This window comes from Sciurus carolinensis, chromosome 5 (genome assembly GCF_902686445.1).
Source record: "Sciurus carolinensis chromosome 5, mSciCar1.2, whole genome shotgun sequence".
NCBI classification, from domain to species: domain Eukaryota; kingdom Metazoa; phylum Chordata; class Mammalia; order Rodentia; family Sciuridae; genus Sciurus; species Sciurus carolinensis.
In genome coordinates, this window is record NC_062217.1 from 167911121 (window position 1) to 167928825 (window position 17705).

General features: G+C 54.2%; 1 protein-coding gene across 1 annotated transcript in view; it reads left to right on the forward strand.

Annotated features, from left to right (window-relative positions):
* The first annotated feature begins 1719 nt into the window (after positions 1-1719).
* Positions 1720-17705, forward strand: part of Htra1 (HtrA serine peptidase 1) — a 46524-nt gene continuing 30538 nt past the window's right edge. Inside the window, exon 1 of the mRNA XM_047553898.1 lies at positions 1720-2341. Within this exon, the coding sequence (XP_047409854.1) occupies positions 1861-2341 (481 nt within the window). The 5' untranslated portion in view covers positions 1720-1860. The remainder of the gene's footprint in view (positions 2342-17705) is intronic.

Sequence of the window (17705 nt, forward strand, 5' to 3'; positions counted from 1 at the left end):
TTATTTAGAGTCAGGGTTTCACTGAGTTGCTTAGCACCTCCTTTTTGCTGGGGCTGGCTTTGAACTTGTGATCCTCCTGCCTCAGCCTTAGAACCTGGGATTATAGGCCAGCACCACCAGCGTGCCTGGCTGGTCACACTCTCTTAAATCAGCTGGTTCACCCTGCGTTCTGGCCTTTGGTTGGAGGATGGGGGCTGGGCACAGGGACAGTTCACTCTGAACTTGTGTGTGATGCCTCCCTCCCCTGGAGCCACAGCCTTCCTAGCACTGGGTTTTATCTGTAAAACAAAGGAACAGGACACAGAGGTCTTCACTACTTTATTCACCTCCGCATGCCCCTTGCGGTTCATGGGTCTCCCAGGAGTCTTTCGCTGGTGATCAGCTTTGCTGATTGCACTCCTCCCCAGACTCATCGAATAGCCAGGTCCTCATGAGGTAACTGCCCCCTTGGTCTCCTGGGCTGAGTGGATTTTGGGTCAAGGCCTCCCTTTGTACAGGTGGGAGTCTGGCTTTCATTTCTGAATGAAATGTTGTAATGGGGTCAGAGGAAGTCAGGTTGGGGACACCAAGCATTTCTCATACCCAGGGCTGCTGGGGCCCTGGCCTGTGGACTCCTCTGGAACTTGGCTGTATTGAATAAGGCTCACCTTTGAGATGTCCTCTGAGGAATTTGGAAGTACATGAATCTTTACTTTTTAAGCTATTTTTCTTGGAAAGGGAACGTGTGCACAAGGGAACAACTCAGACGCATAAGACCGGGAAACCCGTGCAAATCTCCTCCTGGTCCCAGGCACATTGTTTCTGGGGGCCTCTGCTCAGGAGGGGCGTGCGGAGACTCCTCCTACTGTGCCCTTGGATGTAAGCTTTGACCAGCTGCTTGGTGTGGCCAACACCGCCCCTGGGTATAGGGACGAGACTTCAAGTCCCTCCTGCCCTTCCTGGCGATTTCCAAATTCACCTCTGTCCCAAGAATGCACTGAAGATCTCGGGTGGAAGATCAAAGGCGAGCTCTTCTATTTGATAACAAAACGTTTTGAGCCAATCACGCGCACGTGGTGGCAAATTTAAACTGCACAAAGTCCCTCCCCGACCAGAAACCATCCTCACCTCGACCAGGTACTCGTCTCCTTTCGGCGATGCTCCGTGGACTAGCATGCCCACCAGCGATATCAACTTCTAAAAAGAACCAGATGCAAAGAATGACCTCCTAACGTACTTTGGCTCTTTGCTTTTTTCTCCTAACCATAGGTCTGGACGCTGGCTTCCTGCCAGCCCCGCGGACGCCGCTTTTGGACCGCTGCATAGGCCCACGGTCACTGGCCTGCGTGCAGAGGACAGGGGCCAGACAGCTCCAGTGCGTGGCTCGGCGGCTTCCCGGGATCTGTGTAGCGCCCCTTCCATTCGAGATCAGCCCGGCCCGCAATGCCAGGGCGGCTCCCCAACTAGGAGACCTGCGGGAACTTTCCCTGCGTTCGCGCGCGGGGCCGCGGCAGGTTCGACAGACTGTCGTTTTGGTTTGGTTTTAAGATCGCGAATCGCGGCGAAGAACCCGCGGGAGGAGCTACAGGGGCGCGTAGAAGGGGAAACTGAGCCCCGCGGAGGGAGGACGGCGCCCCGCCCTGTCCCGGCGCGCCCGCCCTTTCCCCGCCGTGGGCGGTCCCGGGCCGGCCGCCCGCCCTCCCTGCGGCCACCCCCCCTCCCGGGCGCTGTGCCCGTCCTAAGGCGGCTCGTCACCGCCGCGAGGCCAATAGGCTGGGCCGTGCGGCCGCGCGCACTCGCACCCGCTGCCTCCGAGGCCCTCCCGCGCTCTCCCGGCGCTCCTCTCCGGCCCTGGTCCAGCCCGCCGCCGTCGGATCCGCCATGCAGTCCCCGCGCGCCGTGCTCCTCCCGCTGCTGCTGCTGCTGGCGGCGCCTGCCTCGGCGCTGCCGCCCCGGACCGGCCGCTCCGCGCCTGCTGCCACCGGGCCAGCCGCTGGCTGTCCCGAGCGCTGCGAGCCCGCGCGCTGCGCCCCTCCGCCGGCCAACTGCGAAGGCGGTCGGGTCCGCGACGCGTGCGGCTGCTGCGAGGTGTGCGGCGCCCCCGAGGGCGCCGCGTGCGGCCTGCAGGAGGGCCCTTGCGGCGAGGGGCTGCAGTGTGTGGTGTCCTTCGGGGTGCCCGCCTCGGCCACCGTGCGCCGGCGGTCGCAGGCGGGACAGTGTGTGTGTGCCAGCAGCGAACCGGTGTGCGGCAGCGACGCCAATACCTACGCCAACCTGTGCCAGCTGCGCGCTGCCAGCCGTCGCTCGGAGAGGCTGCATCAGCCGCCGGTCATCGTCCTACAGCGCGGCGCCTGCGGACAAGGTACCCCTCCCTACCGGGCAGCTCCCCAGTCCCTCCATTCCACCCTGATCTGCCCCGCGGGACGGATGGGCAAGCCGAGGGGCAACGGAACTTTGTAGGGTGTTCGGGGCGCCCGCTTGCCGGGAGAGGTGGGTAGGGCCCTGGGATGACAGCATTCCACGGGCTCCCTCGGAAGCGAGCTCCGCGCCCAGCCCGGGGTTGGTCCGCGCCTGGCGGGTTCCCTGCGCGCTCTGCCCGGCAGCCCCGGGCGGGAGTGACAAGGCATCCGGCCCTGCGGCCTGCCGCTGGATGTTCCGCGGGAAACCACAGCACCAGGGACCCCGGACAAATAGGACAGGAATGTAAACATAACGAGTGGAAAGAAGTTGAGGACCGAGCGGCTTTGGACCCCAGGACCCTGTTGCTTCCTTCCTTCTATTCTCTGCTCCCCTCCTGGCTTTCAAATTACCCATGCAGCAACTTTCTCAGGGCTCCTCTCAGTGAAAAGTTTAACTTTTTCTGGGAAAGGAGCAGCGCAGCTTTGCCCTGTCGGCCCGTAGTTTCCTCAGATGGTCTTCCCGGGAAGGACGGGTTTAGTGCCGCTGACGTTTCAGCACTGTCGCTGCCTGTCTCGCCCGTTTTGAGCCAGACCTATAAAAGTGAAAGCGGCTCCTTTTGAATAATAAGCTTAACTCCAGCGCTGGATCAGAAATCTGCAGAGCCAGAGGCAGGATGGGTTAGGGATGAGGAAGAAATGTACCCTGGCTCCCTCATTCAGCTTTTCTGTATCCATATCTGTTCTGACCCTGGAGGTGGTGGTGGGGCACGGACAGTGGAGAAATGACTGCCCTAACCTCGGGGAGAGATGCTCTGTCTCCAAGAAGAGATGCCATGTGGAGAAACAATACATAGTTCAGCCCTGGCCAGTCCAGTGGTGTGGGACCGGCCAGCTGGGCTTGGCAGTGCACTTGGCCTCAGCCACAGGGCTGCTGCCCAGACCTGGCATTACCTTCTGAATGCATGCGTGTGGAGAGAGAGATGGGAGCGCGCAGGACCGAGGGTCTAGACTGTTCTTTATAGGAACTGGTCCAGCATGACCACCTAGTGCCTGGCACAGTATGGCTCACATGGAGAGGAAGGTGCCAGAGTTGTACAGGGAGAGAGGCTGGAGGACATGCGTCCACTAATATGGGAGCCCAGCCTCAGCCCTCAGGAAACTCAGCCTCATTAGGGAGAGGAGAATCATTTCAGAGAAAAATGATCTGAGGGCCAGGAAGCCATGTTGAGAAGCTTACCTGCTCAGTGCAAGTTCTTTGCCAGGTAAGTTGTCCCAGCCTCTTTCAGTCTTGACCTCTGGGGAGGAAGCTTCTGCACCCCCCTTCCTGTTTTACCCGAAGTGAAACCGAGGTTGAATCGGTTGCCCAAGGTCACTCAGCTACAGTTTGAACTCAGGCAGCCTTATTCAGGAGTTTTCCAAGAGGCAGGGATCCAGGGTATGCATCCCCCAGCACGGAGCACCCTGAGCTTTGTTTGGGAAGAGGGGAATGGACTGATGTTGTGGCGTGCATTTGGGGAGGGCCAGGGAATGAACCAGGCTGGGCCATCCGAGTCCCCGGACTGATGAAGAGGGGCTGTGTCATGTATACTGACCTTCTTGGTTCTTGGATCGGGGCAGCTCAGAAAAAGCCTGGCGGAGGAGTGGGGAGTTTGGGTTCCTGCCAGAATCTGAGTGTGTAGTGACAATATTAAGAAAGCATATTTTGGTCAAAAGCAAGGTGGCTGTTACTGTGTATAGGCTCGCTGCACCAGGTCCTGAGTTACTGGCACCATGTGAACTGCCTAATTTATTGCCACTGAAGCCGAGTCACTTAATGAGCTCTGGAGTTGGCAGAGTCCACATGCTTGTTGGGTTGAGTCGCCCTGTGGAGAGAAACAGGTCCATCATTGGCCCTCGGACTCCCAGCGGTCTCCAGGTGCACTAGGGTGGGGACAGACAAAGAAGAATGAGCTTGGCTTCCCTGAAAAGAAGGGAGACAGAAGGGGTGCAGCATTGGCCTCTTCCGTCCCTCCTACTTTTGCAAATATTTATTGAGTTTGCAGCGTGTCTGACTCTGTTTGTGTGTCTGTCTGCCTGTGGGTGGGTGAGTGAGTGGATGGCTGAATGAATGAATGAATGAATGTGGGCGTAGGAGGTGCTTGAGACCTTGTGCCCATCCTGGCCCTTAGCGGAAGGCGTTGCTTTGCCCTGCCCCGCGCTCCCCATCGGACACTCCGCCCTGACTTTCCGGAGTTATTTCCAGGATGGGAGCCTGGGTGCCAATGGCCTCTGTTCCAGCTCTCAGCATCTGGTGCCCAGGGTAGGTCAGTTGACATCACAGTGAATGAGGAGAGTTGGCAGCCTGCTCTGGTGCAAGGGTTGCAGGAGCGCAGCTTTGCCGGGTGGGCACAGACCTTCAGAGAGGTGCTGTTTTGAATAGAAGGTGTGGGGGAAGAACTCTGCCCTCAGTGTGGTCCAGGATCCCAGGGATTCGAGGAGGGTTTGTCTGGGCAGGGTGCAGAGGAAGAGGAGGATGCTGTTAGAGGAGAGGTGCTGAGGAGGCAAGCCAGCCTTTGGAGTTGTGGTGGCCCTTTGGGTGGAGGAAATGTCACCATTCAAAATAAAGCACTTCTTTCTGTGAATTATTTAATGAAGACCTCAGAGAACGTTTCTAATTGTGGAATTGGAAATGAAAGCAAACCATCAATTTCAGAGCTCATGGCTGCTGGCAGGGTCTCCTTGGAAAACTATAGTTACATCAGAGAACAAGGATCTGCCATCTACTCTGCTGGTCAGGAGAGTATGGGGAAAAGATAGAATTGCAGTTAATACTAGGATAATAATGATAATAATAATAATAATAATAATAATAAGGGCTCACATACAGCTTATGCTTCTTTTGTGCATGTATTTATCAACCCTTCATCCTCCTAACAATGCTATTGCTGTACTCCCCCCAGCTGGGTGACAATCACAGAGCAGTGTCGTTCCCAGGGCTTGGACTCATGCATCTGGTTCCAGAACTCTGTTCATAACCCCCAATCTGTGCTGCGCACAGAGCAGCAGCGATTATAAGCCAACTGCAGCTAAGCTGCAGCTAATAGCTGAAATAAACAGTGCTCCAGATGGCCGTGGCCTTAAGCAGGCAGATCCCAGCTCTCCTGCAGGCGCAGGATTTTGAGGACAAGGTTTTCTCCAATTGCCATCCACGTAGCCCTGCCAAGGAGAAGCAAGGCTAGAGGGGCTGTCGTAAAGGTGTTTCCAAACTAGAGTCCTGACCCCAAGCTGCTCTGGAGGAGGAAAAGGCCCTTCTGGATCCTGGACGTTCCAAAAGATGAGCCAGAACTCATGCTACATGTCTCTGCTCAGTGGACGAGAAGCCAGGAAGGGGCCCCGCTAAGGAATCCCCAGGCAGTAGAAGCCTAGCCATTTCTCCTCTAAGTACCCAGTCCAGACAAGCCCACCTTATCCCTGACGGCAGCCCTGACCAGCCTAGAAGTCTCCAAGCATCCGGGGGGAGGAGGATGCCCAGGGACTCCCTGCACAGGAGGTTCTCAGGGGTGCTGGGTCCTGGACTCGCCCCAGAACCTCTGATGGTTGGGGCCACAGAATAAGCAGTTGCTTTATTTCTTCAAGGCTTGCGCCGTTGGTGAACTGTGTTTAGGTGGGAGCCTTGAACCCTGATCGTTGTTCGTTGAGTGCCAGGCTATGCTGAGCCTGGGGGGACACTGTGGCACAGAGTGAAGCCCCTTCCCCCTGGGCTTAGGTTTCACACAATGGGGGAAGTACCACCCTTCCTCACCCATGATTTTATTTTCTTTGGTCACGTGCAGCATCTGCTGGAGAGTCATTTCCACTATTGGCAATTCAAACACATCTTTTGCCACTTAAGAAATAAGTGTGCAAGGGACCAGCCTTCATTTTAGCGCAGGGTTGGTGGAAAGCTTTGAGTGTCCAGGTTTCAGTCCTTTGAAACTTGGAAATTTTAAGGTCTTTTGAGCCTTTTTTTTGGGTCCTGGGGATGGAACTCAGGGGCATTCGACCACTGAGCCACATCACCAGCCCAATTTTGTATTTTATTTAGACTTAGGGTCTCACTGAGTTGCTTAGCACCTTGCTTTTGCTGAGGCTGGCTGTGAACTTGCGAGCCTCCTGTATCAGCCCCCTGAGCTGCTGGGATTACAGGCATGTGCCACAATGCCCCCTTTTGTGCCATTTATAAAAGATTTTTCTCACAGTTGCTTAAATACTTCTATTGCTCAGATGATTTTGCTAAAGAGTTGAACTATTAAGGTTTCATAAAATTAGTAAGTTAACAGGATCAAAAGCCAAGCATTTGATTTACTTCTTTTAGTCCAGGAGAGCTGTAAATAGTTGCATTGGAGCTTAAAATAACTACAGTCTGTAGGTGATTATGGCCGGACCATGAGTTCACAGTGGCCAGACAGCCTCAGCACCACGGGACTGGATTCTGAGTGGATTTGGAGTTGTATGATCCTGGGCAAGTTTTGTGCCTTGGATTCAGAAATCAGACTTTCCATGAGCTTATATTTCTGGTGAATAAATAGCTCTGGTTAAGCTTAATGTGAAGGAAAAATCAAGTTTGGCAGGGGTTGAGGTTCCTTGGAAGGCCAGCAGGGGTGGCAGGGCCAGAGGGCTGACACCTGGCCCTGGCCTTTGGTGGGCGGTTACCTGACTGATGACCAGCTCCTCCTTCTGAGCTCCAAGCCTCAGCAAGGAGAGGACTGGACCAGATGATTGATTTCTGGGGTCCCTTCTAGCTAGAATGACCTGGGATTCTTGCAAGAAAATCTGACTCAGGAGATCATTGCCACCGTATTCCTATTTTGAAGGCTGGTTGGGCTGCCTGAAGAGTTACTTCCTTCTTTAAATTGTGATGGTTAAAGCCATGGTCGGCATGGAATGGATGGGAACCTTCTAGAGACTGGTTGCCCTAAACCTTGGTTCTGTGCTGGCTGCTGGGAGTCCCTGGGAGACTGTGGGTCACATATCTACCCCCAAGAGGATCTGGGACCTGAGGCTGAACTGCCCCAGTCCTCTGGAGTGAGTCTCCTGCCAAGCCAGCACTGTGTGTCCTTTCCCACCTTCTCTGTCACTAAAAGAGAGAAGAGAAGAGAAAAATGGCACCTGCAGAGAAACTAAGACCTGTAGCCATTCCCAGTGCTTTTTCAAAAGACTCCTGGAAATGGCAGGGAAGCTGGTGTGATTCAGCTCTGCTCAGTGACGTGTGTTTAAAACCACAGGAGGACATTAGCCAGGACGACATGCCTCAGGGCAGAAAGAAGTGGCAAGGAAGAGGCATGTCTGTCACTGCTGGACGGGTGCAGAGTTCACCTCTCGGATTCAGTGATGTGAGTTCTGTTTCTAAATTCACCCAGAGCATTTATTGAAGAACTGCTGTGTATTCGAAAGTGTACCCAGTGGAGGGAGCAGGGGTGAGACTTGGTGGCCCCTATACCATGGTGGTCATCACAGGTCATGTGGTGCCCAGCTTGACGGGGGCCCAGCTTCAGGAGTCCGGTCTCCACTTTGAGGATGTGACTTCTTGGATGCCGGTCTCCAAAGCTTGTCGGTGAAGTAGTAATGGAAGTAGCAGTGTGCAGGTGCTTCCTCTCAGGCCTCACTGCATGGAGGGCTTCGTGTCGTGCTCCGTGCTTTTCTAGAACTCTGTCAGAATGAGCTGTAACAACCTCTCTGACCATCGCCCGGGACTGCCAGGACAGTCAGCTCGGAGAAGTGTGGGAGCCTCTCTTCTCCCGGTGGTGAGCAGGTGGGCTGGTTAGGGAGGCTTCAAGGTGGCAGGTGTCCTGGAGGCTGGCCTGGACTTTACCAGTTAATACCTTGGGAAGGTCTCTGGGCACAGGCAGTCAGATTCCGCTTCCCTGTCGTCCTCTGATGGAAATCCTGGTTGTTGCCTGTGTCATCCAAGAAGTATGTGGCTTCCCTTGAATTAAGAGCCGTACGTCTGGGGCACTTGGGATTTTACAGATGTCATCTTGTTAATCCTTTCTGGAGTTTGTAACACCCAGGAGATGGCAGTTTATAGAAGCCCTGGGACCTTCTGGGATGATGTCTGGCTTGGTTTCCATGCTCTGGGAAAGATTTGTCCCGTCCCAAGACGGGCTGGGAACCCGCAAGTACCCTGCGATTTTAGAGTCCTAGGACAGATTGTTGTGTAAGCACATTTCATAAGCAGAGCCCTCCACAGCTGGCTGGTCCCTTGCTGTGGGAGAGCCGTGTCTTCCTGCACACGAACGTCTCTGAGGGCATGGTATCGTGGCTGGAATTTCTGATCATTCCCAAGTTTGAATAAGCCTGCCTTAGTGAGTCAGAGCCTTGTGCAACAGCGTGAACCTCAGGAACGTCTTTTTCAGTCGTTGTGCAACAAGCCAGGGGGAGCTGGTCGGCCTGCCTGCGTGAGGAGCCACGTTTTCCTGCCCTTCACACCGACCGGGCAGGACCAGGCCTGGTTGTCCAACGTGCGCGTCATCTCACGCCCAGTGACTGAGCTGCGCTCGCACTGGTGCCAGCATCCTAAGTGTCAGTCACTCCATGGGGAGGAGGGGCAGGCAGAGTTCTGCCACTTGGGGTTGCCCAGGCAGAAGGCTGCCAACCGGATGTGGGGGAGGGAAGGCTTTTCCCTGGCACAGAAGGAGCTACCTGGGGAGGGGGTTGTTACATTCCCAGGACAGGCCGGATGGGGCAGGCGCCACCATACAGGACAGTGACCCAAGGAGCTGCCGCCTCCACGTGCTTTCTTGAGCTGGACCCCGGAGATGGGGTTCCGGGTCGTGCCTGGTTCTTCTCTCAGCTGCCCAGGGAGGGAGGGGTGCCTTCCAGGCTACCCAGCCCCAGGGTGGTGAGGCTCTGGGAGGTTCACACCACTCAGCCCGTAGGAGGAGGAAGAGCTGGGGTTTGAACCCAAGTCTTCTCACTCAGGAACTGCCCCTCAGAGTTCTTTGCCCCAGTGTTGCTTAGAAGTATTGATTCACCTCCAGATAGTTTTCCGTTATCAATTCTGTTATTAATTTCTAGTTTAATTCTACTGCAGTCTGAGAATTTACTTTGCATGATTTCTGTTCTTTTGAACTTGTCAGAGTACTTTTCTGGTCTAGAATGTGCTCAGTCTTGGTGACTGCTCCATGCCGGCTGGAGACAGACATGTGTCCTCCTGCTGGATGGGTGTCCACTGTCCATTGTGTAGATGTAGGGGGGTGATTGTGCTGTTCAGGTGGACTAGATCCTCACTGATTTTTTTGCCTGCCAAAAGAGGGATGTTGAGGTCTCCTGAGTATTCTGAAACACTGAACTGCTGTCCATTATGGACTGCCAGCATTAGGAAACCTGGATCTAGCCCTGCATGGACCTTTTGGATGAGCTGCTAACTCCCGTCAGCCTCACTTGCCTCATTTATTCCACAGGGACAGTGGTGCTGCCCAGGAGACAGTTGCAGGATCAGATGAGGTAACGGGTATGAAGGAGTTCTGTCAACTGGGAGAACTGAAGCATTGAAGTTACATGGGAGTAGGACTTCTAGATGGCATTTCCAGACTCTTCCAGGACTTCTGATAGAACCAGGATCAAGAATAGAGCTGGAAGGATGGAAAAGTAATATGCTTCCTGGGTATCCAGGCATAGATCTCCTTTGGGCACTGTCATAGTCAGTTTTCTGTTACTATCATGAGATATCTGAGGTCGGGAACTTTAAAAAGAAAAGAGGTTTATTTAGCTCGTAGTTCTGGAGGTTCAAGGGCATGGTGCTAGCATATGCTTGGCTCTGGTGAAGGCCTCATGGTGGGTGGTGGCATAACGGTAGGAGTGCATATAAAAGGAAGAAGTCACATGACTATGCAGGAAGTCAGAGGGGCAGAGAGAGAGAGAGAGAGAGACAGACAGACAGACAGACACACACACACACAGGAGGGGCTCTTTTATAACAATCCTCTTGCAAGAGCTGACCAGCCCCCAGGGCAGCACTCAGAGTCATCCAGTTATCCCACGAGGCCTGACCTCCAGTTCCACACGACCTCCCAATATCGCCACACTGGGGCCCAGGCTTCCGACATAAGAACCCCTGGGGTCACCCTGAGACCGCAGCAGGCATGTTCTCCTCCTACTGAGATGCGGTAGCTCGTGACCGAGATAACTGAATTTCACCTTCCTGTCTCGGGAAGGTCAAAGGCAGAGTTCACTACCATCATCTCCAAGTGCAAAACGCTAAGACACTTTGGTCCGAAACACAGCACCCCAATCGTTATACTGAGCACACAGCTGTCCTGTGCCTGCGTCACAGAGGCGGACTCCCGCCATGAGGCTGTGTCTCCATGGTGTTCCTCTCAGGCTGCGTTTCTCCTTTCTTTTTCTTTTCTTTTTTGTGGTACTGGTATTGAACCCAGTAGTACCTCACCACTGAGCTACACTCTCAGTCTTTGAACTTGTGCTTCTCCTGGGTACCTGGGGTCGCAGTTGTGTACCACCGCTCCCAGCTTCAGGCCAAGTTTCCGTTTGACATTTGCTGGTCAGGAAGTGGCCTGAGCTGACATGCCTCAGATCCTAGCCTGACGTTTCTCCACCAGTTTGACATTTTGGCTCTGAAAAGTATATCTCAATATGGTTCAGCTCCCCTTGGAAAAAACCCAGTAGGAAAACCCAGGTGATAGCCCTGGAGATGCGGGAGGGAGGGCGGAGGCCTGAGAGGATCCCGAGGCCCAGGCGCCCTGGGGTTTTGCTGTCCCTGAGCATCTACAGTCCGCCCCTTGGAACAGTCATCGGTGGCCACCACAGAACCCCTCCATCCTCTGGAATATGTCACCAGCTGTCACTTTCCACATCTCTAGCCATATCACCTCCTCGTTTTCATGCTTTCTTGGACCTTGTGGACGAGGACATTGCCTTCCCTACACAGATGTTGGTGGCTAGCCAAAGCTACCACCTGCCTTGTGGGGACCATGTGCCTGAGACTGGAGTGTGGACAGTCCTGCAGGTGTACGGCCCAACCTCTTGCTTCCAAGAAGGGAAACTGAGGTCCCCAATGGGAATGTGACACACAGCTCATCCATGGGGGCCATGGGGCACCTGACCCGAGGCCCCTGCCGGAGCCCCTCTCAGCGCCTCTCCTGCTGGAGCAGTGGGCTTGGGAGAGGACGTTCCCCGAGGCGTGATGGGCAGCGGGCGTCCTCACGTACTCTCCCTTTTCAAGATAGCGCTGAAGATAACTTTTTTTTCCCAAAAAAATGTCCTCTCCGAGTTGGAAGATGACAGCAAGGCAATCCTTCCGTGTGACTGGCTTCTCCCCCAGGGTTGGAAGCACTTGTGAGGGTCCTTGGGTGGTAATTACACCACTCTTGCTGCAGGCAAAACAATCCACATACACATCATGGCGACACCCGATGAATCAGGCAGTGGTGAGGCTTCAGCCTAGGAACCTGTGGCGAGGTTTCCTTTGGGACGAATCTGCCATGTTTTTCCTCCTGGCATAAAGGCTCTTTTCCGTTTGTTTCCCCCATATTGTTGGGCCATCTAGGACATGCATTCATGCATTTGATGGCATGTTGTACTATGTCAGTTTTTTTAAAGTTAGAAATGTCATTTAAGCTTGGTGCTGTGGCGCACCCCTGTAATCCCAGCGACTCGGGAGGCTGAGGCAGGAGGATCGTGAGTTCAAAGCCAGCCTCAGCAACAGCGAGGTGCTGAGCAACTCAGTGAGGCCCTGTGTCTAAATAAAATACAAAACAGAGCTGGGAATGCCCCCGAGTTCAATCATCCCGGTAGCCCCAAAAAGAAAAAAAAAGTCATTTAATCACATGAAAAATTAAAGAAGGAAAAAGATTCATGATTTCCCGCCACCATCCTCATTTCTGCCCCTGCTTGGCCACCACTTGGGTGGTGGTTCCTTCCAGTGTCCCTTTGGGCCGCGCTGGTATTGCCAACAGTGCAGTGAGGGGCAAGCATTGTCACCACCTTCATGGCTACTTCCGTGTCTTGGGTCGTTCTCTGAGGATAGCACCAAGGAGTGCAGTGACTGGATAGAAGGATGTTGCTGTGTATGGCCAAATTATTTTCCAGAGGTTGCGGCCATGCCTGTTGCCATCAGTTATAGAATTTCAACCTCTTGAGTCACTGAAAGTCAACAAGAAAATTCCCTGGGGAAATCCTCTGGGATGAATGGAAAACAACGGTCCAAACCGGTCATTCTGCCCAGTTGGTAGGTGACTCGGTTGGTCTTAAAAGTTACTTTTATTCTGAGGTTCATTTTCTGTGAGGGATAAGTGATACTTGGGTAGAGTGAACACTTTTGAAATTCAGCTTTACTAGGGTGAGTTGTGATCACACACTGTCTGGCCTGGAAGGGTTCATGTGGCCGTCAGGTCCAATATGCCTGGGCCGAGTAAGGGGAGGTGTCGGCCCAAGGTCACCAGCCAGGACATGACAGGACTGGAGTCCCTGGATGCCCAGCTCAGAGGCTGCTGCAGGGAACCTCCCAGATGCCAGCTCTGACCAGGATGCAGGAGGAGGCCAGACCATTTTGTTTATTTTGAAGAATGTGTTCATTCAAATGTTTTGTACACTTAGCAGTATAACACGAGTCACACATAAAAAACTCAATTTTCCAGTAGTTACATTAAAAAAGTAAAACAAAAGGAACATTATTTTTATAGTAACTTCACTGAGATATAATTTACCAGTCGTGGTGATCTGAGCCTTTAATCCCAGAGTTTGGAGGCTGAAGCAGGATGATTGTAAGCTTGAGGCCAGCCTCAGCATCTTTGAATAAGAAAATAAAAAGGGGGCTCAGTTGGTAGAGTGCTTGCCTCGCAAGCACAAGGCCCTGGGTTCAATCCCCAGCACCGCAAAAAAAAAAAAAAAAAAAAAAAAAAAAAAAGAAAGAAAAGAAGAAAAAGGACCGGGGATGTGACTCAGTGGTAAAACACCCCTGGGTGCAATCCCTGGTACCACAAACACACAAAATAAATAACACAAATTCACGTACTAGAAAATTTACCCTTTGTGTGTTTTTGTATGTTCACAGAGATGTGCTTACCACTCATTCCAGAATATTCTCACCACCCCAGAAAAAAACCCTGTGCCTGTTAACAGCTACCCGCTTCTCCCCCTCTGTCTGGCCCTAGTCAACCTCCTGTCTCTGAATTTGCCTTTTCTAGACGTTTCCTGTAATTGGCCTCATGCAGTGTCTGGTCCCTGTGACTGGCTTCTGTCACTTAGCGGGTCCCTCAAGTCGCAGCACGCGTCCTCAGTCCTTCGTTCCATTTTGTGACTGAGAATCCTCCTCGTGCGTTTAACGGAGTGCCGCGACTCCCTGACGTGGAACTGGACACCAGCCCCGAAGCCACCCTGAAAGCCTAATCTGCTGCGGCAGGGCTGACTGGTCCTGTCGGGAGCCCCAGCCAGGGACTGGCGTTACAACCAGAGCGCTGCATTCGGCGGGACCTCTCGCACGGAGAGCGAAAATGGCAGGAAATGCACTTTTCAGATTTATTAGCTCATATGCTTTTTTTGGATCTGGAAAGGATGTCGGAAATGGTCTAGCCTTCCCCCCATCTACAGATGAGGTAACTGAGGCCCAGAGAAGGAAGTGGCTTGTCTTGGGTCCCAGGTCGCTTGCTTGAGGCGGAATCTCCTGGTGTCTGCTGAGGCGTCCACCTTCCCCTCATTGGTCTCCTTCCTCCCCCAAGATGGCAGCTCACTGGCACATGGGCCTTGGGTACTGCTCTGGCCTCTTCCTGGAGGCAAAGGCTTGCTCTCCATCTTCTCTCCCTCCCTTGGGGCTAGCCTGGCCCTCCCTTTGCCTCCAAGGTAGCAGCCTCCACTGGCTCTGCCTCCTTAGCCTGCAGTGCCTGGTCTGCTCCAGACAAAACAACCAGAGGAGTCATGGCAGGAAGAGAGGCCAGTGGCGAAATCTGTGAAGGTCAGGACCGGAGCCAGATGCTTATCAGAGGAACTGTTGATGGTGTTGCAGACTGAGCAGTCAGCTGTTTCCCCAAAGACAATAGATGCATCATGTGGGGCCTTCAAACGCTTCTGAAAAAAAGTTGTGCAGGGAGCTCATTGGAAACGTTCTTCTACTACCCAAAATAGGCTAGAAAAGTCAGTCAAAGGCAAGAATCTGACCAAAGTCAAGCGTTAGGCCCAGGCTGCAAGCCGGGATCACTCTCACCATTGTTTTCTCCTTGCCATTGAAACTGAAAAGTGATTTTTCAATGGCAGCCACCTCTAAGCACAGGCACATTGTTCTGGAAAAGGCACCCTTTCTCAGTAAAGCCAAGGCTGCAGAACTAGGCGGAGCTTGTGAGTCACAGCATAGTGAGGGGCTCGCAGCCAGCTGGCCCCATGCCCCCGAAAGCTGGGTCCTGATGCGCCTATTTGAGGGAGACCGTCCTGGACTTGTTTGGGTGATCCATCTCCTTCCCTTCACCTGCCACCATCCGCCGCAGCCTTGGCCCAGCCCCTGTAAACAGTCTCTGCTCGAGCGCCACCCTGGGCACCGCGGCCTGAGGTCTGGCGTCGGGTGAGCTTTTCCCACTCGGAGCTGTCTGGGAGACTGCACCGGAAAGAGGGGGGCTGCCCGCACTTGGAAGTGCCAGTGTGGGCTGGAAATGGAGGCCAGGCTCCCGGGCTCCACCGCCTCTTCCTTCTTGATTCATTAAAAGGAAAGAAAGAGGTCACACGAATTCTCTTTCTTTATTTCTGTGCACAAGACAGGGAGTGTCTTTGCCCATTATTCAATTTTTAATCTTAGGAAAAACGTAACTCTCACAACTTGCGAATTCATTGCATTTTAGCAAGAGTAGTTCTGAGGGCCACTGGCTGTGGGAAGCTTGACAGAACACCAAAGGGACACCGAGGGCCGTGTCTTTTTTCTCTGTTTCCTCCTTTGACTTGTGGGCAATGATCACGGTGCATGGGGTTTTCAGGTTGATTTTGGCCCTCAGCTGTCCACTGTGGCCACAGCTCAGTGACGCCTGTGTCCTTCCTGTGCGTAATCCGTAGGGCTCTAGGAGGCCTCTCAGCCTGGGCTCCTCCTCCCACACCCTGGAATCTGCAGCTCCAGCACCCATGAGAACGGGGGTCTGGTTTCCGGGACTGTGCAAGGTGCTGCTTCTGCTTCCGCTGTCTCCACGCCTCAGAGTGGCTCTGAGCTGGCTCTGGCCGCTGCTGACAAGTGTCCTTGGAATGTAATGGAGCAGCGCAGACAGAGTGCAGCCACTCAGCCGGAAACATGCAGCCCGAGCCTGGTGGGGCATCTCGCTTCTCACTGGGTGGTGCTTTTTCTGTTCCTTTCCCCCAGGCGAGCTCTCTTGCAAGCAGGAGCCCCGTCCACCGATGGGCCTTCCGAACCTGTGCAGAGGTGTCCCCTGGGCCTGGGGGAGAAGGTAGCCCAGCCTCACTGGAGGAGGAGGAAGCCCCTTTCCACGCCGCTCTTGCTCCTTCCCCCTCAGTCTCTCCCGCTCTCTGCTTCTCTGGCTTCTCCTCTTGTGCTTCTCTGGCCATTCTCAAATTCAGTAAGAAACCTCACAAAGGGACCTTTTCTAGGGAAAACTCATGCCCCCACACCCTCCTGGGTGCTCCCTGCGCCCCACCCCAGCTGCAGGCTGCAGGGTAGTTAAGTGCCTGTCTCTTGTCATGTCCCAGCTTGCCGCCCATTCCTGGGACAGGTGTGCTGTGTGGGCCTCAGGTGCCAGAGTGGTGGGGCCTGAATTCCATCCTGACACGAAGAGTCCTGAAGTGGGGACCCAGTGTTGAGTAAAGGCCCCGTCTTCCTGCCACCCCAGTGACTGACCAGTGTGGGCGCTTGGTGTCAGTTCGCCTAGGCCTGCAGCCTGCTCGCTCCCAGCTCCCTGTGGCTGTTTCGGCTAGTGCACACCCCTGCGCTCATCAGAAGTGCCGCTGGTGGCAGGCTTTGGTTCCTGCAGGGGATGCTGGGAAGCAGGAGGAGCATTATGGGCTTGGCTGAACCGCGATCCACCCCAGCTGCTCCCTTCTGTCCCGGCCCTTGTAAAGGTGCTGGACTCAGTGCAACAGGTGGGTGAGGACTTGCAGGCAGGTCCCAGGAGTGTCATTTCCTCCTGGGGATCCTCTGTGGATTGGGGCCTGGATTTACTTAGTAGCTTCTTTGTAGTTACTTTTCATCTGGCGATGCTAGGGATTGACGGGAAGACCAAAGACAGGTAAGACTGCGTAGGAAGGAGAGGAGGAAGCCTCCAGCACACTTTCCCATGGCAACAGATTCTGGGTGTCACTGCATTCGAGACCTGCGGGAGGCTGGACCTCTGGGGCAGGGCTGCGGGAAGGTGCTGATGACAGCTGAGGAATGGACCACACCCCTTCATACCCTGGACCGTTCCCAGAGATCAGTCCCAGTTTGCTTAACACCCCGCAGGGGGCTGCTATGTTTGCCTTCTTTATTTACAGTTTCCTTGCCAGGGAGACAGAGCACATGTCTGCAGGAGGCCAGGGGAGACTTTCCTGGGCAGCTGGGCGGAGATATGGGCCCAGAGCAGTGGAGGCCCCAGACAGACTCTCCTAGTCCTAATGATCAGAGTGGCTTCCTGGCCCTCCGGTGTGCAGACATTTCCATTGCCCTCGTTTCCTGCACAGTGAATTTGAAAGAACTTGCCTGCCTTTATCTCTGATGACCAGGCCCAAGTGGCAGAAGCAAGGAGAGGACCAGCCATCCCCACCACCTGCCCAGTGCCTTAGCTGGTCCCGCCTCCTGAAGAGCAGTCCCCAGGCCCTGGCTGTCTTTCTTCCCATCTCTCCTGTCCCCTGAGTCCCGGTCGTTGTTGCAACTGGCCGGTGCTTTTATTTGTGGTCTTTCCAGCATGAATGCCTGTGCTGGTATTTGAAGTTGAAGAAATTAGGTCAGAAATCACAAGTGATTTGAAAACAGGAAGGGACCTTAGAGGTCACCCAGTTAAGTCCCCTCATTTAAAAGCCGAGGAGCCCCCAGCCCGATGGGCCTGCCTGAGCTCACGCAGCTTGCCTTGGCTAGGTCGTGCGGTCTGAACATTGCAGGTCACCCAGGATGGCCCCTTGCCCCCCATTGCCAGCAGCTGGGTGCTGGGTCAGCCCCTGCAGGGGCCACGGGCTCCTGGGTTCCACAGACTGAGGCCACACCTCCCGCAGCTCCTGAGCTGCACGTGGCACCTTTTGCTACTTTATCTGGATTTTGGTTTTAAATGAAATGAACTTGCAGCGCAGGCCAGGCAGCCTCCCTGCGCATGGGCCTGCGCAGTCACATGGTGCTCCATGTTCAGCAGGGTCCCACCTGTCTTCACGCTCTAGGGCTGCTGTTTTGAGATCCCTAAT